The sequence below is a fragment of the Caretta caretta genome, chromosome 6, assembly GCF_965140235.1.
Source record: "Caretta caretta isolate rCarCar2 chromosome 6, rCarCar1.hap1, whole genome shotgun sequence".
NCBI classification, from domain to species: domain Eukaryota; kingdom Metazoa; phylum Chordata; order Testudines; family Cheloniidae; genus Caretta; species Caretta caretta.
In genome coordinates this window covers 76,849,998-76,870,866 of record NC_134211.1, presented here as the reverse complement: position 1 = coordinate 76,870,866, position 20,869 = coordinate 76,849,998, and the positions used below count along the sequence as shown (strand labels likewise).

Sequence of the window (20,869 nt, the reverse complement as noted above, 5' to 3'; positions counted from 1 at the left end):
TGTACCAGCAAAACTGTGGGTGCAAACTCAGAGACTGAAAGTCACCAGTCTTTATATTGCTCTTGCTAGCATTCTCAAGAGAAGGGCCATGAAATTAATAGGCATGGTAACTGAATTACACTCAGACCTCAGAGGCACCACAGAAACAGGGTTGAGACATGTTGCTGGGACAAATCTAAAGGAAACTTGCACTGCTACCATCTGTGCCATACACTGGGAAATCCAGTGTTGGCTTCCACAATCTGGCATGTTTTATGAGAAAAAATTTCCTTCTAATTTTTCTTTTAAACTACAAAATAAAGGACTAATTTAGTACATTGGCTAACTTACCAAAGTTCTTAAATATTATTACACCATTCCAGTATTAAAATAAAAAATGCTCAAAAATAAATTATCTGCTAATTTCAAAAATTGCTTGAAAAGAACAAGATAGATTTTTAAAAGAAGGATGTACTTTGACATGATTTTAGGCCCAGGGTCCCAGTTTGTTGTTTATGGACTACTTGCTGATGGTCTGTATAGTGCTGGATGGTTACCTAGAGCTGGCTCTCCTCATTTCCAGAGAAGAAAAAAAATGACAGATGGAAGGATGGGGGATGAAAAGAAGAGCCAAAATAGAAAGTGCAATAAACTTTTTTCCAATAGGACAAAACATCCCAAAGACAGCTAAGCTGTACATAAAAATCCTTTCTTAATATCACTTCTACACAACAGCAATTTTTGTAGCTGCCACTGACGTGAAAACAATCATAAATGGGAGGGAAAACAGTCTGTGCAATCATGAATGGGAGGACATGCAGGTCCAACAATACTCAGCCCTCCACTGATACTCAATATTGATGAGCTGGAGAGCCCACGGAGTCAACAGAAACACCAAATAATCATGAATTGATATCCCAGCATTACACTGTTGGGGTTTTTTTGTATACCACTGCATGATGATAATCACATCAGGCCAGAACTCCATGATAGTTCTGTGACTCTTAGGGACTCCATTTGTCAAAATACTTCCTGTCTCCTTCCATTGCTTTCTAGCCTCTGAGAGAGAAAGAAGTGTTTTTCATCTCTCTCTCTCTTCCTTTGTCCTACTAGCTGATGGAACACGGTCAGGGCTTTTTATTTTCTTTCCTTCTCATCTCCTTTACACCCTAAATTCCTGATTAGTTGGAGGAAGAAATAGGATCACTACAACATCGATCTGTTTTTTCAGTGCTACCCACAAAGCTTCAAATGGAGCGCCATCAAACCTAGGGATTTAACCAAGTGAGGCCCCCCGCAAAAAGCTCCATGCAGCTCTAGAGCAGTGATACTCAGACATCAGTGGTTTGGGAGCCCAATTAGCTATTAACATTACCCAAAAGAGTGTGAATTCATTCTTTCATTTACTACTGTACTAAATACTCATATTTAAACAGTATGACCGGTAAAAAAAATTTTAATATACACACATACACATATAATTCTCACAGTAAATAAGTTAATAACTTAGTACAAGTTGATAACTTAATTGGTTAATAAGTAGAAAAAGCATCCTGACTGGCTAATAATTAAATCACAGTGTTTTAACATCATGTGCTGCAAATTGCTGCGGGAAACACATTAAAGAGCCATTTGCAGCTTGTGAGCCTCAGTCTGAGTATCACTGCTATAGAGCCACAGTTTGAGATTTGAGTATGGCGATATGGAAAATAATAGGAGGCCAGAAATGGTAGTCAGATGGTCTGAGCTCCTGGAGCAAGATAGATGTCTGGTTGAGGCATTCTGGGTATCCTGACATTTAGAGTTTTGGGAATGTAATAAAAGAAGGAACTGCAATAGATATGAGACTCTTAACGATTTCAACAGAGGCACAGCCACAGTTAGGACAAATTTTGGCCACAGGCACGACAGGCAGACTTGCAAACAAGGGGAATATGAAAGAGGAAAAAAAAGGGACAGTAAAGATTTCTTTAGCGACTATCCAAGACCTCTGAAAAGGATGTCCCTCATATTCTTGCATGTCACTGTTCACACACACACACACCAAAAAAAAAAAAAAAAAAAATCTAGACTAATTCAAGATGGAGGAATAAGAGGAAAACTTATTTTGGACAGATCACTGGCTTTAAAATGCCTGATGATTTCTGATTTAGCACAAGTTACACTTTGAGGTTTACTCAATCACTACCTCCTTAGAAAGAGACCGTCAACTTTAAATATTGTCAATACAAAAATAATTAGTTAAAATAGATTCAGATACTACTCCTGCCTATCAAAAGCACAAAAGAATGGTTTTTTTTAATAGAGAAATTTTCTCTCTCTTATCTTTTACATTACTTGCAGTGAGTAGGTTAAAAAAATCAGACTTTGGCATCTCTTTAAAACAAAAAACTCTTCTTAAAACTTTTTCTTAAGCTAAATCCATCCTAGTAAAACTGCCCATAAAAATACCAGTCATGTTACAAACCTCCTTCTTAAGATTTTATTTCATGCTGCCTTCTAGCACATTCCACTGAATAGCCAATATCAAAATAAATACTTCTAGAACTTGAAATCAGGATAAAAAATACAATTTTTCACAACAAAAAACAAATCTCTTTTGTTGTTTAACATTTTCTGTCGGAATAATTTTAAACTATAATCCTGGCCAAACCCAAATTTTAACAGGGCTTCATACAGGTTGCAGGACTCTATCCACGGAAAGTCAATATAGGATCTTTACCTTAGTAAAAAGAAGTTATGGGTCGGCATCTAAAAATAAAAATATCACAGGGTTCATCCAATACACAAGCACAATGTCCTGGGTAACCTTCCTGGCTTACATGAACCATTAATTTACTATCATTTCTCAATGAAAGAATCTAGTTATCTTCTTCAATGAAAAAATAATTTAAATAAATGTCAGAAAATATAAAAACCTATTTAGAGTGTAAGAAGTTCAGAAAAGGAAGCAGCAGAAGGGTAGGAGAAACAGTCCCAGAGACAGAGGGCTATGTCAAGTGCGACTACATAAATGAATGATCTTTTTTAAAATGATGAGAGAGATTAAATGTCTCATTGAAACACACATTTGCAAAATTGATCCTAAAAGTGAGATACTTGGAAAGGGGAAAAAAAAATAGCCTGAAAATCAACTGAAAATGGGTGAGATGAGACAGAAAAAAAATAGCAGCAGCTCACATACATACAGCACTTTTCCTCCCAAATCATGTTACATATAATTACAGGGGACCCCCAAAATGCAGCAGAGGGCAGCCACTGACAACACAGAGCACACTGCAAGACACAGGGGAGAGTGATGACGGCAGGGTGTGGGCCTTTATTTACTTATTTTTAAGTGTGACAGGATGTTCAACACCCAAAGGCAGAGCCAGGCAGTTGTGCAAGGCCTGCTACTAGGCACACAATTACACACCCACCACTGAGATGCAGCCAGCTGAGGCAGAGCAAGCTGCGGAGGACAGAGCTGTTTAAAAAGCCTTGCTGTGTTTGGGGGGGGAAGGAAAGCAAGAAATGCGCGAGCAGGAGAGTCCCGAGCGCAAGGCTGCGGGTTAGCAGCCCAGTCCCTGCTATGGGCTCTGCAGCACCCCCCAGGTGCACGAGGTGTGGCTCAGTCTGTGCAGCAGGGCAGCCCCCCACAGCCACGTTACCTGATTAAGGCCACTACTCTCATGCTGCTCGCACCCCCCGGGCTGGGCTGACACTGAGAGGGGCGGGGCGGGGGGGCTGGGACACACGGGCGCTACTACAGGCTGCAGCCGGCGCCCTCCTTCCCGAGCCACGCGCCCTTCTACACGCTCGCGCCGCTGCCGCCCGGCCAGACCCGCCCAGGGCAGGCCCGAGGCTGCCTGAACCAAAGGGCTTGTGCTGGGGGCCGACCCGCGCCGCTCTCCCTGCGACCGGCCAGCGCCCTGCCCCTGCCGCTCGGGCCGGGGCTGCCGCGACGGGCGGGCGAGCGGCGCGGGGCGACGAGGGCTGAATGGCAGGCACCGCGCTGGCCGCCTATGCGAGGGCAGACGGGAGGCGCCGCAGGGAGGCCAGGGCTGATTCTGGGGGGTGTTCGCAGCGCGCCCGCCGCTCAGAGCCGTTCCAGTGCGTGACATGCAGGATGAGTCACCTCTGAGCTGTCAGCTACTGCCCTGGGTGCTCACCCTGCTTACCGGAACCCCCTGTTTCCCCCATGACAGTGCCCGCTCTCTATAAAAAGAAAAGGAGTACTTGTGGCACCTTAGAGACTAACCAATTTATTTGAGCATGAGCTTTCGTGAGCTACAGCTCACTTCATCGGATGCAATGCGATGAAGTGAGCTGTAGCTCACGAAAGCTTATGCGCAAATAAATTGGTTAGGCTCTAAGGTGCCACAAGTCCTCCTTTTCTTTTTGCGGATACAGACTAGGATACAGACTAAGACGGCTGATACTCTGAAACCTCTCTCTATAGTTATTGTTGGCCGTGACACAGCAGCCTGTGTTGTCCCTGGCACCAACATTAGTTGGTCCAATAAAAGATATTATCCCACCTTATCTCTCTAGAGTTAAGGTTGCCAATTTTGGTTGGACATATTCCTGGAGGTTTCATCACATGACATCATCCTTAATTAAGGATTAATCTTTAATTTCTGCAGACTCCAGGACAATCCTGGGGGGTTGGCAACCCTACTTTCAGTTATCAAAGCCTGCCTACTGATTTGAATGGTGCTGAAAGTAACAAGGCTGGTTAGTTTTATTCCTATTCAGCAGCAACTGTCTGGAAAGGCCCTTACTAGGCACAGAGATATTTAAAGCATGTTCTCCCACTTTTTCTGGGAGTGGTTATGAAGAATTCAGCACAGTTTACAGGCACTTGTCTCTCCATTGCAGCTGAAGGAGGGAAGTTGAAGTGGGGGAGTTAGTTTATCGTTTTAAAAGTTATTAAATAAAAAACAGGAGAGTGTGTCACTCTACTCACATGTTGAATAACAATGTCATAAGTAGAACAACAATAACAACACATGCACACACCCTGAAAATAAGGATATTCATCTGTAGATTTGGAATCAAACTTTGCAACCCATTCCCATCATTGTAAGGAATCAAATTATAATACTGAATACAAACACCTTGGAATTCAGATCCAGATCCAAATTCTACAGTGTGGGCTCATCTCTGGGCCAAAAAAAGCCCTTTGTAAATACTGGTACAAAGTCAACAAAGTTGTAAATTTGTAACTAAAAGCAGAATATGTCTCACACTCTGTTTTAGCAATCTACGACTGCACAGCTTGGGGCATCCAAAGCTACCGAACATGTCCCCAGGATAGGAGATGGGGGAGTGACCACATGCGGACAGCTCCAAATAAAGAATAAAAAGTGATGAACTGAAGATTGTGCATGGGGCTGGTAACCCCACTATGTAACTCCACTATGTAAACTTACTAAAGAAATAAACGCTGGCAGCCATACTTGAAAAAGAGCTCCACTTCCTATGAAGAAGATGATACGCATTGGTCAGAGTGTAAGGAAGCCTATGTCCTGAAAATTCCCTTGCTCAAGACCAGATCAGTAATGAAAATCAGTCTTTTGAATATGAGACCAATGTTTCTTTGCAGCCATTTTGAAAAAAAAAGGGCCCTTTTCCAAAGGAATGCAATTATCCAGTGCTACTTAATTAATATCTTATTAGGCTCCAAGGGGCTACAATAGGTGGTGTCTTCCTTTTCAGAGCGCTGTGTGTTTGAAAGCAGGAGTTAAAAGTAAAAGGCAATCAAAAGTCTGGTAAAGTTAATTGTGAACTTTTTTTAAGTAAGAATCTTTAAGCTGTGGATAGGTTTGGATCCAAAACCAAGACGGAAAGCATCTGTTTTAATGTAAATTACCTAACTGATAAGGTAGAAGCCACTGAAACCTGGGCTGCCTATGAAACAAATACAAGAAAATATGGGTAATTCCTCTGTTTTGCCTACAATTAACAAGGGTATTTGTATAAAAAGGAAATATTTTAAGCAAGGATTGACAGCCCAGAAGGGGTAGATCTATGTTCTTTTTGTCTTTCAGAAAATCAGAGAAAACTGATGCCAGCTGAAAAGCAATTCAACATATCATGAATTTACTGGCACAATAGGAATTATGTTCTGTGTTCTATGTCCTGTCTTGTGGTGTTTGTCTTGTGGCCAGAATTGCTGTGTTTAATTTTTCATAGGACAGTTTAGTTTAAAACTAAATAGCAGGGTTAAATCAAAATGCAGATACTTGTTTTATTCAACTTGGAATACAAAGTGTTTGGATAATATCAGGAAAATGTGATATACTAAAGTTTAATACATTTGCTTAAGTAAGAAAAAGAAATTTCATTGGCCAGATCTTTTAATTGAAAAAATTATTGTTAAATTTTGTACACCAACAGTCTTTGGAAGAAAGGACATGAAAGGTTAACTCACTCCCCATATTGCACATGGGATCCTTCTGGCTATCTCAAATTTCTGGCCAGAGGGCTGGGGAGGGAGAAAAGCTATTGGACGCCAGTGGTTGCACCAAGTGGACTCCTCAAAAGTGGGTGTGCTTGTCCTGGCTTGTTGGTCCAAAGCTCTGTAATAAAGTCATTTTACTAGAAGGGTGTATGTTGCATACATTGAACAATAAGACTAAAGTGCTGTATAATGGGCAAGATATATGTGTTCATTTTTGAACAAAGGTGTGTGAGTGGAAAGTGAAAGTTTCCTTTGTAGGTTAAAAGAAGCCAATAAGGGAAGGAAAAAAAAAAGAACTGAGGACGAGTTAACTCAATGCTTTAGCTGGCAGGCTCGGTCCAAATATAAGACAGTGGCCTGCCCAAGGACATTGCTCACAGCTAAGACGTGGCTGACAGCCAAGAAAGAGAGCAGGGCTTAAAAGTGCCCAAACAGCCATGAGATCTGCAAAACACTGTCAGGCACTAATGAAATATGTTAAGTCTGTTTATACACAGGTGAAAGAAGCACTACCCAAGGATCCTGAACAACCCTGCCACTCGCTAGAACCCAGTCTACATAAAAGTCCATCAACGAAAAACTACTCTGGCCCCACTCTGGAAAGGCCCTTACTAAGTCCTGCTAACTACCAACACTGCTGTGACATGCCAAGGACTGACTGCCTGGACCCATGCTTCTTACTGCAAAAAGGCCCCTCCACTCAAGATGACTTCACTTCGACTACTGATCAACCTGTCCCTCCTTCTGGGTTTTTTCTTTCCTCCTTTTGGACAGCAGTGGAAAGGACAAGGTGAAGTGCTAGTAACCTCTCCCTTGTTCACTGACAAAGCTAACCTGCATTCAGTATTTGCTAAAGAAACCAAAGCACTACAGGGTGACGTGCTAGTAACCTCTCCCCTGTATAATGCAAAACCACGACTGTTCCAAGAGAGAAGAAGGAACGCCCGCTCTGCTGAAACCACCAAGATCCAAGGATTCCTGACTACAAAAGACATTGAAAATTGGCCTTGGTGGCGAAGATGGAGCATTGTACATTGGCAGGGAGGGAGTTGTGGGATGTATTCTTGGGAATATGGAGTGAAGTGGTGGGGTGGGTTTATTCCAGGGGCTGGAATCTGGGCTTATGGGCAAGTACCATTAGAATGCACTGCCCTCCCTAATTGCCCTCCCTAATTGTCATGAATACCAAAAACGCCTTACAGCCACGAACATTACTGCCACCTTTGCCACCACTCCGGTAAGTTACCCAAATACAAATGATACTGTGTATTCTAATGAAACCTATTATCCAAGACCTTCACATCTAAGTGATTTATTGAAATGTTGTTCAGAAAATTTATTTTTTAAGGTTCAGAATAGTTCAAATGCATGGAAAACAAATGGATCAGTGGAAATAGAAATATATGATATCACTACAGATGAACCCCGAGAATCAGAAATTGAGATTAGGGGTTCTATAGCAAAGTAGATATGATGGTCGTTCCTGGAGTCTGTAAATGTTAGATGAAAGAGACCTTCATTGTTATTTGGTCACCCCATTAGTGAATTATCAAACATATACCCAAAGAGTTTGTTCTGTCACTGGAAATTTTACCTGTACTGAAATTATTTCAGTAACTAATAATTTAACCTGTACCATATTGCAATATACCCCCTCTTATGCCATTTATGCTAATGCCTCTCGGAAGTAAATGAAAGTGTTTAGCCAACAGATGTGGTTTTGTACTGTACCAGAAAGAGATGTAGTAGAATATTGACGGACTGTGATTAATGCTACATTAGGGACTATAAAATTCACACTGTCCTTGTTCAGTTTTCAAATTACCTCTACATATCCAAATTTCTCAAGAGGGGCTGCCATTAGGTTAACACAACAAAGGGCGTGGGCTTCCTCTAGGAAGAAGAGGGACTTAGCTGGATCCCTATGGGATGGGGCCAATAGTGCCGCAGCAATTTGGAATATTTATAGAAACCAAGAACATGAAGAGAAATTAGGACAATTGGAAAAAGCCACTGGCCTTATAACTGGAGCACAACTAACACAGGTTCAGACTGGAGTGGATGAATTACGTGTTATCATCTTCGATGACCCAGAAGCTGTTAACAGAGATGGTACTGAATATCACTGAGGCTGGGAAGGCATTGCAGTAGGATTTGGCTTGCTCAGAAATTCAGGATTTCCTGAATGACCAGCTGATGGCCATTTGGAGTGATCTCCAGCATCAGGCCTGGCCTACTACCCTAACAGACACTTCAGGAGTATCATCTGATCTGTGGCCACGGAGACACACTTGGAGATATTCTGGGTGGAGGTACAAACGTTCGCAGTGTTCCTTCCAAGCATACGGACCAGTTGGAGGGATGTGGGCTCCCATATACCATATCCTGCCGGGTCCATGAGTAGGATGCATGTGGACTGGGTAATTCACCGAGACATTTGGGAACTTAGACTAGCTGGTATGCCTAATAGATTTTTAGTCAGTGCTCACAGAATAACATCCAACATTTGGATAGAGAGAGGGAGTCAATGGACATTCTGGCTGTTAGAACCCCCACAGCTTCAGTGTGTACGTAAACTGAAGCCAGGAGAAGTTGTCACTGTTCATGACAACGTTTGTTGAGAGTGTGTGGGACAAGGAACTACCCTGACAGGACACCTACTCTTCCAAGCTAATGATAGCTGTGTGTATGTTGAGGCCACCATATTACAAGATATTCATTTTAATCTCACCACTGCTGCAGGTCTGCGAATTTTTCAATCAGCCCTTGGGTTTCAGATACCCTTTAACTGGATCACCCTAATACCTGATCGATTCCAAAATTTACTTTCACTCCTACCAGAGATTCAGAAAATTTCTGAGTTACAAGGGCAATTTCATATGCTTCAATATATATATCAAGTTGAAAAGTATGACTTTCATACCACTTGAAGAGTGTCTATCTTATGTACTAAGTATGATGTATTGTGTTTTGTGACTAAAACCCCATTATAGTATTATTGTGGGCATGTTATTGCTTGTATTGTTATTTGGTTTAGGGTTATGTTATTGTTGTTGTAAAGGACGTAATAATAATAATACTTTTCATGTCCATACTAACCATGCATTGTTATTGTATCCAATTAAAACCCCTGAAGTTGAAATATTTGATGCAGAGTTTGAAATACAAAATTTAATGAAAATGGAAATTTAAAATTGATAGTTGTGCTGGAAACACAAATTGGGGGAGTGTGGAAGTAGATAAAGGGAATTTGGACGCAGGCCTCTGAAATGACCAGGAGTCAGGCTAACTCTAGCTTTAATAATGCAAGATTTGTAGAAGTGGGGATTGTGCGAAGCGAGTGGAAAACAACTGTGGAAGAGGCTGTTGTGACCTTGTATTTCATAAGAATAGAATGCAGACTATAAGAGAAATGGTAAGAAAAATAAGATATCATGAAGGAATATGTATAAACAATGTGCAGTTTTTGCTTATTATTCTTTGTAATAAAGGTATAAATACTTGCTTTAATTGTTTATCTGGGAGAGACCTGCCTAGGTGGGGGAAACCCTGTGTCCGAGTGCACTCTCTCCCTCTGTGCAATTGCTTGAGATAATAAACTGTATCTGACTCGCTGCACCCAACCTGAGAGTGAGAACTGTGTTTTTCTCTGGCACTACTAAAGCTATTCAAGTAATTAAAATAAATGGATAGATACCATTTTGATGTTCTTAAAATCAGTGAGGGTAGATGGACAGCTTCTAACAAACTTCACTTTATAATATGGACACCACCTAGAAGAGAAAAAGAGTGTGACCTAGAGAAACATTATGCAGAGCAATAGAAGAAGCCAGATCCAACAACATGACACTTAGAAGCCTGAACAGACAGGCACAAGACCAAAATAAATAGCAGGAACTAGTAGATGCCCTATCCATCTGAGAGTGCAGGAGGATAAAGAAAAATGCTGCATATGCTGAATCAGGAGAAAACTTCATGGTGTATCTGTTCCCTGGTTGGGAGATGCATTCATCCAAGGAGTTTCACTTTGGGATTGTGGTAGTTGCCTCAATTTACTGCTAGTAGGCATCCTGACCACCTACACTAAATGCACCCTTTAGGCCAGCTCCAACCTTTATCTGACTGGGTGCCACTCAACTGAGCGTTCTCATGTCTTCCTGTGGGACTCAGGCCTAGGGTTGCATGAGCTAGCAACCCTCCACCTGAATCTAACTACTATGAAAGCCATACATTTGTTTGCTTTGGATCAACCTGATTCACAGCCTATAAAAGTCAATCTGATAAACAAGGGTCTGCTCCAAATGCCCAAATGCCCATCAAATTTCCTGTGAGAATCATCTTGAAAATGAAAACAGGATGGAAACAGGATGAAAAAACCCCCTCAGAAGACCTAAAACATGATGCCTGGATGGTATCAACAGACACATGTCCTTCACAGGCATCCTACCCGGTAACATGTCAGGTTTGGCTCAGGACAGTCATCATAGCTCATTCGGTGGTCTCCATGCAATCCAAGTATATTATGAGAACTAACTAAACCTACCTTAATTTGTTCCCTGCCCAAGGCATAATGTGCTGCTCTAGCACCATAAGAGAGATGGAATGGCTCCCTTGAGTCTTTCCAGCAGTGAAGTGTTGGCATTAGGCCTATATTAGGCACTCCTATTCAACCCTTATGCACGGCCTCCAGAACAGGGTCGTGTTGTGGGTAGTGGTTGGAGCACTTTGCATTTGCATTTCAGAGCTGTAGAGCATGGAATGTTGCTGTATATCCCAGTATTCCCACACATTGAAAAATTATGAGTTAGCCCTCCAAAAAATCATGAGATAGACTTAAAATTAATGGAATTTTAAAAACAATTTAATTTGGGGTTCTTTTTATTGTCCTTTGTTTTTCGAGGCTCATATTTTCATTTTTTACCACAGTAAAGAGGATTTGAAACCTGCTTTTAAAAAAAGTCACATGTAGCCCCACCACTCCAGGAGCTGAGGCTTTAAGAAAATACCAAATATCATAACACTTGTGATAAATTAGAGGAACCCTTATGGCTGTTGTAATTTGTGCTGGAGTCCTCATAGTAACCCAGAATTAGGGAGGTGCCAATGTGGCATAAAGCCACATAGTTTATACTATATATATATATATATATATATATATATATATTATACCACACAGAGAGCATCTTATTGGCATATTATTGGCTTACATAATTACACAGAGAGCATATTATTGGCTCTTAGGCAACAATAAATAAGAACATTTAGTTGTTAGCATAACTTTTAAAAATAAGGATGTGGAGTTTCCAAAGAGAAACTGCAAGAAGATAGATCAGGTCTATTTTGGGGCTCCATATAGTGCAACAGTCTACCATGCACATTGTAATTTGTAGGATCAGGGCCTAAATATGAAATACCACACAGGAGTCAACATAGCCTAGAATGAGGATTATCAGCCTGGTTTTATAAACAAGTGTCAGAGAGCCACAGCTACCCTGCCCCTACCATCCTTCTAAATTGGAAGGTAGTCCTGGCTATATCCTGGAGTGATGGGAGGTTCCAGTAGGGGGAAAAGGTTGAGAACAGGTGCTCTAGATCAAAAATAAAATTGGAACATAGTAAGACAATATAATATTTTAGGGAAATGTATAGTACATGATACAATTAAAATCCAAATGTTTGTTTGTTTTATGTAGAAGCAATCACAAGAACTTGTAATTATAAAATAAAAACTCAGTAAAATACGGAGCTGAAATTGATAATACATGAAATTGCTAATTGCTGCCTTAGTTTAAACTTTTGTAAAAAGGCAAAGGAAGTATTTGTAAAAGCTGCAACAAATATTTGTGAAGGCTAGGTAACCCATAAAATGGGTTGCTGGTCAATTTTATTGTATTTGGAATAAATATGTATTTATTCTGAGGGTATTTAAAAACTTACATTTAACCATTTAAATGGAAATCACAATACTTTAAATAATTCCCCATTTTAAATATAGAGAAGTCCAAAATGCTGTAAACACCATTAATAGCAATAGTGGAAAATGGCAAGTGTTTAACGGTTCCCATTCATCTGGACTTTATACTGTACACAGTGGATACAGTCTTTCCAGTATCTCGCTCGATTTGGGTCCCAATATAGTATGAACTGAAACAGCACATTAAAATGCATGGCAAATATATATATGTCTGTAAAAAAAATTAAATATCAAATGTATCTTTTAAAAATAACCTCAGGGTATGCTCTGACCATCATAGACTAGCAGTTCACTAGACAAAACCATTTATTTTATTGATACCATTTACAAAGCAGTTTGGATTTTCTTTAATTTGATGATCATGCATTAATACAGAAATTTTATAATATTTATTCTCAGAAATTCTTCCTTTTACTATTTAAAACAATGTAAATGATCTCAATCAGATGTCTTGGATGTGAAATCCTAGTGACTCTCAGAAGGGATGGTAACCTTTTTTTTTTTTTTTTTTTTTCGGGAGTGAGGAGGGGAATGCAGGCCTGTTCTGAATTAAAACTGTAAATCCAGGGATTGTAGAGATTTTAGGTCGGATTACCAAATTAAATGAAACAATAATGCATAATCATCTCATCTGATGGGAAATAACCACCTCCCTAACGAAGTGTAAAACATGTAGCACCAAAGTACTTTGTTTTTATTGCAAAAACTGTGGTTATTTTATCATACCTCTCTACATTTGCTTTCTTTGAAAGATGTTATAAATATGTTTTTATTTATGTTTATGATAATAAAGGAATTCAACTAGTAGCTGTGAACATTTAAAAGCTGTTGTCTTAAAAAGCTTAGCAACAGTGTATGAAAAGTCTAAGAAATCATGTACATAATTTATTCTGCATCTTTGAAAAACTGGGGAACCCATAAAACCAGTTGCTCTAAGCAGACAGCTTTATTATACAAGTTCCAATACTTGTAACAGCTGTGTTCTAAATAGTGTATCATTCCAAGACTAGAAAGGAGAATTCTTCTAAAGTGCACTCCTTCTTCAAAGGCTCCATTATTAGTAATCTACCCTGATATAACACTGTTGTTTTCCATCAGCCCGTTCTGTTGCAGTTCATTATACATTCTTTCAAAAGACATAACTCTGTTTATAATCTATTTAGACCTTTCATTTGAAGAACAGAAGTGTAATCTCAACCAAGGACAACAACACAGAGCCTAAATTAAGAATAATTTCCAGTTCCACTGTCCTGTTGGTAAGCGTAGGAGTAGAGGCAGAAAGGTGAAGCTTCAGAATCAAGCCCTGCTTGCTTTACTCATGTGAGTTGTCCCTTTGGTTTTCATGCTGTGAGGACTAAAGTTGTTATTATAGTCACATGAATAAAATAAGCAGGATTTGGCTCCTAGAATCTGGTAGCAGATACTGAGTACATATTTTTAATTAGCAGAGGAGTTTTTTTAAATAAAAAAAATAAAATCAGTAAATTTTCTCACATAATTTAATACATTCAAATTTTTAAAATACTTTCAAATTAGAGCAGATAATTAGTGGAGTGGACTTTGTCCCTGCTAGCCAAAACCTTTAGAAGAAACTACTTTATTTCATAATAACTGTGATAGTTGGAGCCTGATTCTCAGTTACTCCATTCCTGCTCCAGGGAGGACGGGGAAAAATTTGGCTTTAGCGTCCTTTACATTCCTTGTATATGGGGGCTGTGTAGGGACCTGCCCAGCCCCAAGTGTAAGTTAGAATAGATTCACCAGAGTGTAAAGCAGTCTTAATGTAACTCAGACCCACAGTTTATATGTGATAAAAAACAAATTTTGCTTCCATTTTCTGCCTCTGTACTTGACACTCACATGAGGAGACTGTTGAAAGCAAAACAGTAAAATGTTAGATTCCAGTTATATCACAGGTTTCAGAGTAACAGCCGTGTTAGTTTGTATTTGCAAAAAGAAAAGGAGTAGAATAAGTTATATCACAGAGATCCAGAGGATCTCCCCCAATCCATGTGGTATAGCAAATTCTGGGGAACTGTCCCCAACCCTAGGAAAAGATCTTCCTTCAGCACACATGGTTGGTGGAGGGTGAGTTTGTGGATGGTATTCTCCTCCTCAGTGTTTGAATCCTGGGAGGGCTTACAGTAGCCTCAGCTGAGGCACTCTGCCCCCACAGATCTGACATGCTGTTGTAGTCTTGACAACAGAGTTCACTAAAGCCTTCATTCCACTGCAAAGAATCTCTTGTGCATTTTGTAAGGGAGTGATTACAATGGTTTGTTGCATCTTTCTCAGACTTCTCAGTGAGTAATGTTGGAAAGTGTAACAATGAATTACTAGGAGGTATCTGTCAGAGGATTAGAAGAACAACAACAGTATCCCTAATGACCTGAATGGTTAATTAAGTTCTCTCTTAAATGAGATCCAAAAATATCTTAATACCAGTATATTATGAGAAACAGTCACTTTTTGCAAACCAGAGCTGCAGTGCCTATTAGGAAAAGGCCAATTATGCAATGACTGGCAGGGAAAGCTGGACAACTAAGTTCTTAATTAAAAGAAGATTTTCTGTTTAAGATCCCAAATCAATACCAGAATACAGCATATATGGTGTAGACATAACATTAGAAGTGTATTTACATTTTAGAACAAAGATTTTGAAAATCAGCTCCTCCTTCATTTACTTGCCAAGTCCCAAAACTAGGATGTTGTGTTTTTCTTTGGAGTAGTTGGCAATGGGACACTTTTGCACTCAGTTATGGAGTAGCCATGAAGCTCCACTGAAGTCAATGGGAGTTCACTGGTGTAACAGAGGGCAGAATTTTGCCTGCCATTATTAACACTTAGGCAGCTTACAAAGGGCAGGGAAATGCTTCCTGCTCCAATTTAGTTGTTAGTTCTGGAACAGAAAAGGTGCTTTATGTCTGTTTAATTAAGAAGCTTTGTGAAGTACCTTTAACTGCCAGTCACTGAGTAATTTCCCAGGTCTTTCCCTTCACAACAGGCAGAATGCCATATCTCTTCCTCTGGATATGTTGAAATTACATTTTGACAGAACTGGGCCTTTACAAGTGTAAGTCATGCTGAGGAGTGATGACACTTGAATGAATGGAAAGTCACACAGAAATCCATGCTTCTCAAGGCAGGATGGTTTAGAAAGACCATGGGCAAATTCCTCTGCTATGCTTCCTACTGTGGCTACAAAAAAGCCATGGGGGAGCTTCTCACAGTTCCTGCTGCTGATAGCAATGGGGTTTGATATCTGGTGATGTCCTTAGATGACTTGCCAAGTTGCCATGCTTCTGTGTAGCTGTGAAATGTATCCTTTCACCCACTTCCCATTGCAATAGAGGCCAAAATTTGTCCCTAACTTTGGATCATGAATGTATGTTACTTACAGGTCAGGGTCATTAATGATGGCATGGTGCCTTTCTAATCCTTTGATGGACTCTTTCAGTTCTATTAATATAATTTTAAACTATCCTACTTCATTGGCTCAGAAGGATAAAATCAATCCTTTACTGAAAGCTTTATTAGAACATCATCTTCACACCATCCAATCTACTTACCTTTCCAGCAGGTACTAACTCATGTTAGAAGCTTGCTGGAGCTGTCATAATATAGCAGCTGAGCATTTTTTTCATTAATCAGATTAATCTTCAGTTCACAGAACTTTTATTTTTAGTAATAATTGTCACAAAGAGACAGTGTCAAGGTTGACAAGCATAGCGTTCACAAGGGAACATAAGGGTTAGATTTACCTGTGCCCTGTTCCTTTAAGGATTGAAGGTCTGGACTGAAGGATTGAAGGAACTAAAGGGAATAACTTAGGCTGCAGCAGCAGAGTTGTCTGTGCTTTGAAAGGACTAAGCAGAAATGGGCCTTGTGGAAGCTGTATTTGTTTGGTTTTTTGATACTGAGTTTAATAGAACTCCAGTTTTAAAACTGTCCATGGTCAGCTCACAAAAGCTTATGCTCAAATAAATTTGTTAGTCTCTAAAATGCCACAAGTACTCCTTTTCCTTTTGCAAAAACAGACTAACACAGCTGCTACTCTGAAACCTGTCATAGGCAAAATTGTTTACTCTCTTTTGTGTTTGCAAAGTCTATGTAATTTTAATGTGCTTTTTCCCCACAAATAAAGTTCCTCAGAATTTTTTCTCCATAAACATAAATAAATAAATAAAATTAAAATGGCTGCATCCCAGTACTCAAAAGCAACCCTAAACTATAAAACAAAACCTCAGCCAATTCTACAAACACAGGCTAAACTTCACCCCCATGATTTCAATGGGATTACCTGTGGTAGTAAAGTTAAGCATACGTGTAAGTGTTTGCAGGATCAGGACCCACATTCTCTGTCCTTTCTTTCACACGAACACACATACTAAGAAAGGAAAAATGCTTGTGAGAAGTAAACATTTAAATTTTAAATGAGAAATAACAGTGGGTAAAAAATAAATATTTCCAAAATGGCAAAATAATACACTGAGAATTTCTGACAGGATTTTTCAAATTGCAGGGAAGTGAACTACGGAGGGCCTGATTCTGATATCACTGACACAAATATACATTAGAACCAACTCCACAGTAAACAAAACATGCGTACGTTCAGAATAAGGGCCCAAGACAACCTGATAATAAAAGTTTCCTGTGAAATTATACTATTTACCTATAAAAACTCAACAGAAGGAAATTCTTCTTAGTTGGTAAGTAAAAGAGTAGACCTTTATTTAGTCATCCTAATGGGAAGAAAGGAACCATTTGGGCTCAATTAGTTGTAATGTATTTCACCATCATCTCAAACTTTGAACCAAAGATATATGCCTTAATTTACTATAAAATAGCTGGGTATGGCATAGCCAGGGATTTGATTTTGTGGAAATAATGTTTATAAAATACTATAATATTCTACAGGAATGTAGGTCACTAATATCCCAAACTCTGTGTCTAACAATAGCAATACTGTAATGTTTTAGGCAATTTTATGGTATACATGAGTCTTTGATTTCAGTTACATGGGTGAGCACTGGTCTGTTTGCCCCTGACAGAGAAGCAAGAAGAATGACCACACACCCTTGCAGCATTCAGAACTAAATGCAAAACTCATCTCTTTGAATTAGCTTTATCTTAGTAACCATTTCAAAAGCATCAGTATTCTCACAGAGTATATATTTATTAAAAATCCCACTGATTACTTTTTCTGCTAGAAGGGCTGGGAAGAAAGATTTTTATATTTACTTCTTGTGGAAGGTACTTTGATACCATGATGACGGATGACAAATAGATAGACAGACAGATAGATATTAGTCATGTCATGACTCTTAAGAGGTACTTTTAAATTTATTGGGCTGAATTCTTTGCTGACTTAGGCCCAATTCAGGAAGGTACATATGAACATGCCTAACTTTATGTACGTGAGTAGACCTATAGACTCCACTGGTATTGCTTACATACTTTAAGTTAGGCACATGTTTAAGACCCACCCTGACTCAGGGCCTCTAAGTATGTTTCAACTCACTGAAGCCACTGGGGTCTCATGGAATATAAATCAACACAAAATTTTACTTATTTTTCTCTGCAATTTGCTGTCTGTATCATGAAATATCTACTAAATATTTTTTACTAGCAGAAACTAATGGTTTCTCTCTGTTCCATATGTCCTATCTTGTCTAAATTTGACTGTGCAAATAATTCAAACTCTTTTGACTGCATGACATTTAAGATTGTATTCTCTTATAAGCATAATATTCAGGGAAGAAGCAGTTCATTAATTATAGAGCTGTTTTGACCTCATTAGCTGGGAAGACAAGTGTGGCTTTAAACCACAGAAAATAAAGAAAGGAGTTTCTCACTGGAAAAAGAAGCCAAACTGACGGCAACCTTGAATGTTTTATAAAACTTTAGATTATATCAGATGGGGAAGACCCCAGTGCAGGAAACATAGTCTGATATTGATGCATCTGGTAGGGGAGTCTGTGACAATACCCTTTTAAAATAATATTCAAGTGTCAATTCTCTTGTCAACATCATGATCTAATCAGTGCAGTCTTTTTTGTTTCAGGGTCTTCCACCTTATAATTGACCCTGACATATGCTATTCTCTTTACCCGTTGGCATTGGACATATAACTCCTGTCACGGGCAATTATTAGGTGATAGAGCCTGCAACCACTGAGACCACTGCTTAAAAGCATCCCACATAGCAAGCCCTGAAGTGATCAAATTCAAATTTGATTGAGAAAAGAAAATCTAGTCTTTTATAAAAGTGATACACTTTTTGCTTCTATATAAAAAGTGTCAATTTCCATTATTCTGTACATTACTGAGACAAACGGTGACAGGGCTATTTCTGAAATAGGTTTAAGAAATGTATGAAAGTCAGTAACAAATTCTACAGACTCTGAAATGAAGAAATTATCTTTACAAGCATATAGTATGCATAATTAGATTACACTAAATTTGAAAAGCTGATCAGAATATAAGCGTGGCAAGTGGGCCAGAGCTAAAAATAAGGGTGTGTTACCTCCTTTCTTACACTTCTTTGACAGGATGCTTTCTTTTTAGGTTATAAGAGCTTTGAAGAACAGAGATTTTTTTTATTTGAAAGGTGCCTAGCATACTTTTGGGTGCTACATCTATAAATACCAACAATAATTAATTTTGATCTACAAAGAGGCAGATATATAATTTATATATAATTTATATATTATATATATAAGCTCCCACAATTGGATCAATAGGTATAGTGGACTGGGCATTGGATAAGGAGATAGGACATCTGGTTTCTATTCTCAATTTTATTACAGACTTTTTAAACAACACATTTTAATTTTATTCTGGATATTTAAAACAGAAAAAAAAGAAATTAGTAATTTCACTTCAAATTACATTCCAGCACCATGGAAGAAATGACACAGGAGCAGAACTTTAACATTCATCAGCACAGTCTCATGTGAAAGGGAAGAACCAAGGATCCACATTGTTGCACAAATCGTGCAGCCTTACTGTCCTCTATGAAATCAGCCCAGATGGGTAGTGAGCTCTATTCCAGCCTGGATACTTGGTGTGTGAGTAGGGTGGGGTGGATTTAAATTCTCTAACCTCCCTTCACTATACCTCAATATAATCCTAATATTCAAGGTCTGCACAAGTGGAGTGAATTTTACCCTATGAGAATAATCTATACTTTCTTGAACCCCAGCATATTATTTAGAAGTATCTGCCGCTGAACTGTATGACTATTGCCAACTCATTTAACAATCCTATACCTTAGCAACCCATCAGAGGAAGAATAATTCTTAAATAACCCTTGTAAAGAAGTTGAGTTCTATGAATTATTAATTTATTATTTGTTCTGAAGTACTTGATTCAATGCTATCTTTATTACTACCCTAGCCTGACTAGCCACAAATGTAATTAAAATTATCTAGACCTTTTAACAATCCAGCCGTATAGTTTGTCTCAGTGATGTGTCCCAAATAAATTTCAAGCAAATGTAAAGTAAAATACTTTTTATTTAGATCAGTTTATTAATTAAACAGCCATTTAGCTAAATGAGGGTCTAAAGCAATGATTCTGCACATATGTAGGTAAATTTACCCATGTAAAGAGTCCAACTGAAGTGTGTGTCGGACAAAAGCCTATTATTTGTACTAATTTGTCAAGTGTAAAATTGTTCCCCATCTCCAGAATAAAAAATGCCTCTTCCAACATGAATACTTTGCAGTTATTCCAGGCATGTCATGTGACATTACATCCCAAACCATTTTTTCATGTGTGGGTTAATTTATGTTTCAGGTATCACACTGTGGTCTGTAAAGCAGGAAGTGTTGATGCTGCTCATTTTGTAATCTTAAGCATGAACCAACATACTCAAAGGGTTCTATAAAGTATACATTTCAGTATCAACAGAGCATTTGAAAAAAACCTGTCAATCTCATACTGGCCTGATCCTGTGAGAAGATGAGCATCTCAACTGCAATTGAGGAGTGAAAGCAATGTGTTATGATAGATGAGGCATGCTATGGGGATCAGGAATCCTGAATTTATTTCCAGGCTGGCCAATGACTTACTGTGTGACCTTGGGCAGGTCACTCCACCCTTCAATGTCTCAGTTTTCCCCGTCTGTAGAATGGAGATAGTGAAACTTTGCAAAGCACTTTCAGATCCATGACTTCAAAATGCTATGTAAGTAAGAATTACTGTTATATTTGAAGGTTTCAGAATAGCAGCCGTGTTAGTCTGTATTCGCAAAAAGAAAAGGAGTACTAGTGGCACCTTAGAGACTAACCAATTTATTTGAGCATAAGCTTTCGTAGCTCACGAAAGCTTATGCTCAAATAAATTGGTTAGTCTCTAAGGTGCCACTAGTACTCCTTTTCTTTTTGTTATATTTGAAGACAATAGGAGTTGAAGGATTTCAGAATCTCAGGAGATACTCAGCTCTTCATAGGATCAGGCCCTAAATCT

The 20,869-nt window shown here is 39.0% G+C and overlaps 1 protein-coding gene across 3 annotated transcripts in view; it reads right to left on the bottom strand.

Annotated features, from left to right (window-relative positions):
- The window catches only part of DPH6 (diphthamine biosynthesis 6), a 376,392-nt gene extending 372,618 nt beyond the window's left edge, over positions 1 to 3,774 (bottom strand). For 2 of the 3 annotated variants that reach the window (XM_048854094.2, XM_048854095.2), the window contains exon 1: positions 3,630 to 3,771. In XM_048854094.2, coding sequence (XP_048710051.2) covers positions 3,630 to 3,652 — 23 coding nt within the window. In that variant the 5' untranslated portion in view covers positions 3,653 to 3,771. Of the gene's footprint in view, positions 1 to 3,629 lie in introns of all 3 variants that reach the window. The other variant, XM_048854100.2, reaches the window with a different exon arrangement.
- Between the last annotated feature and the right edge of the window lie 17,095 nt (positions 3,775 to 20,869).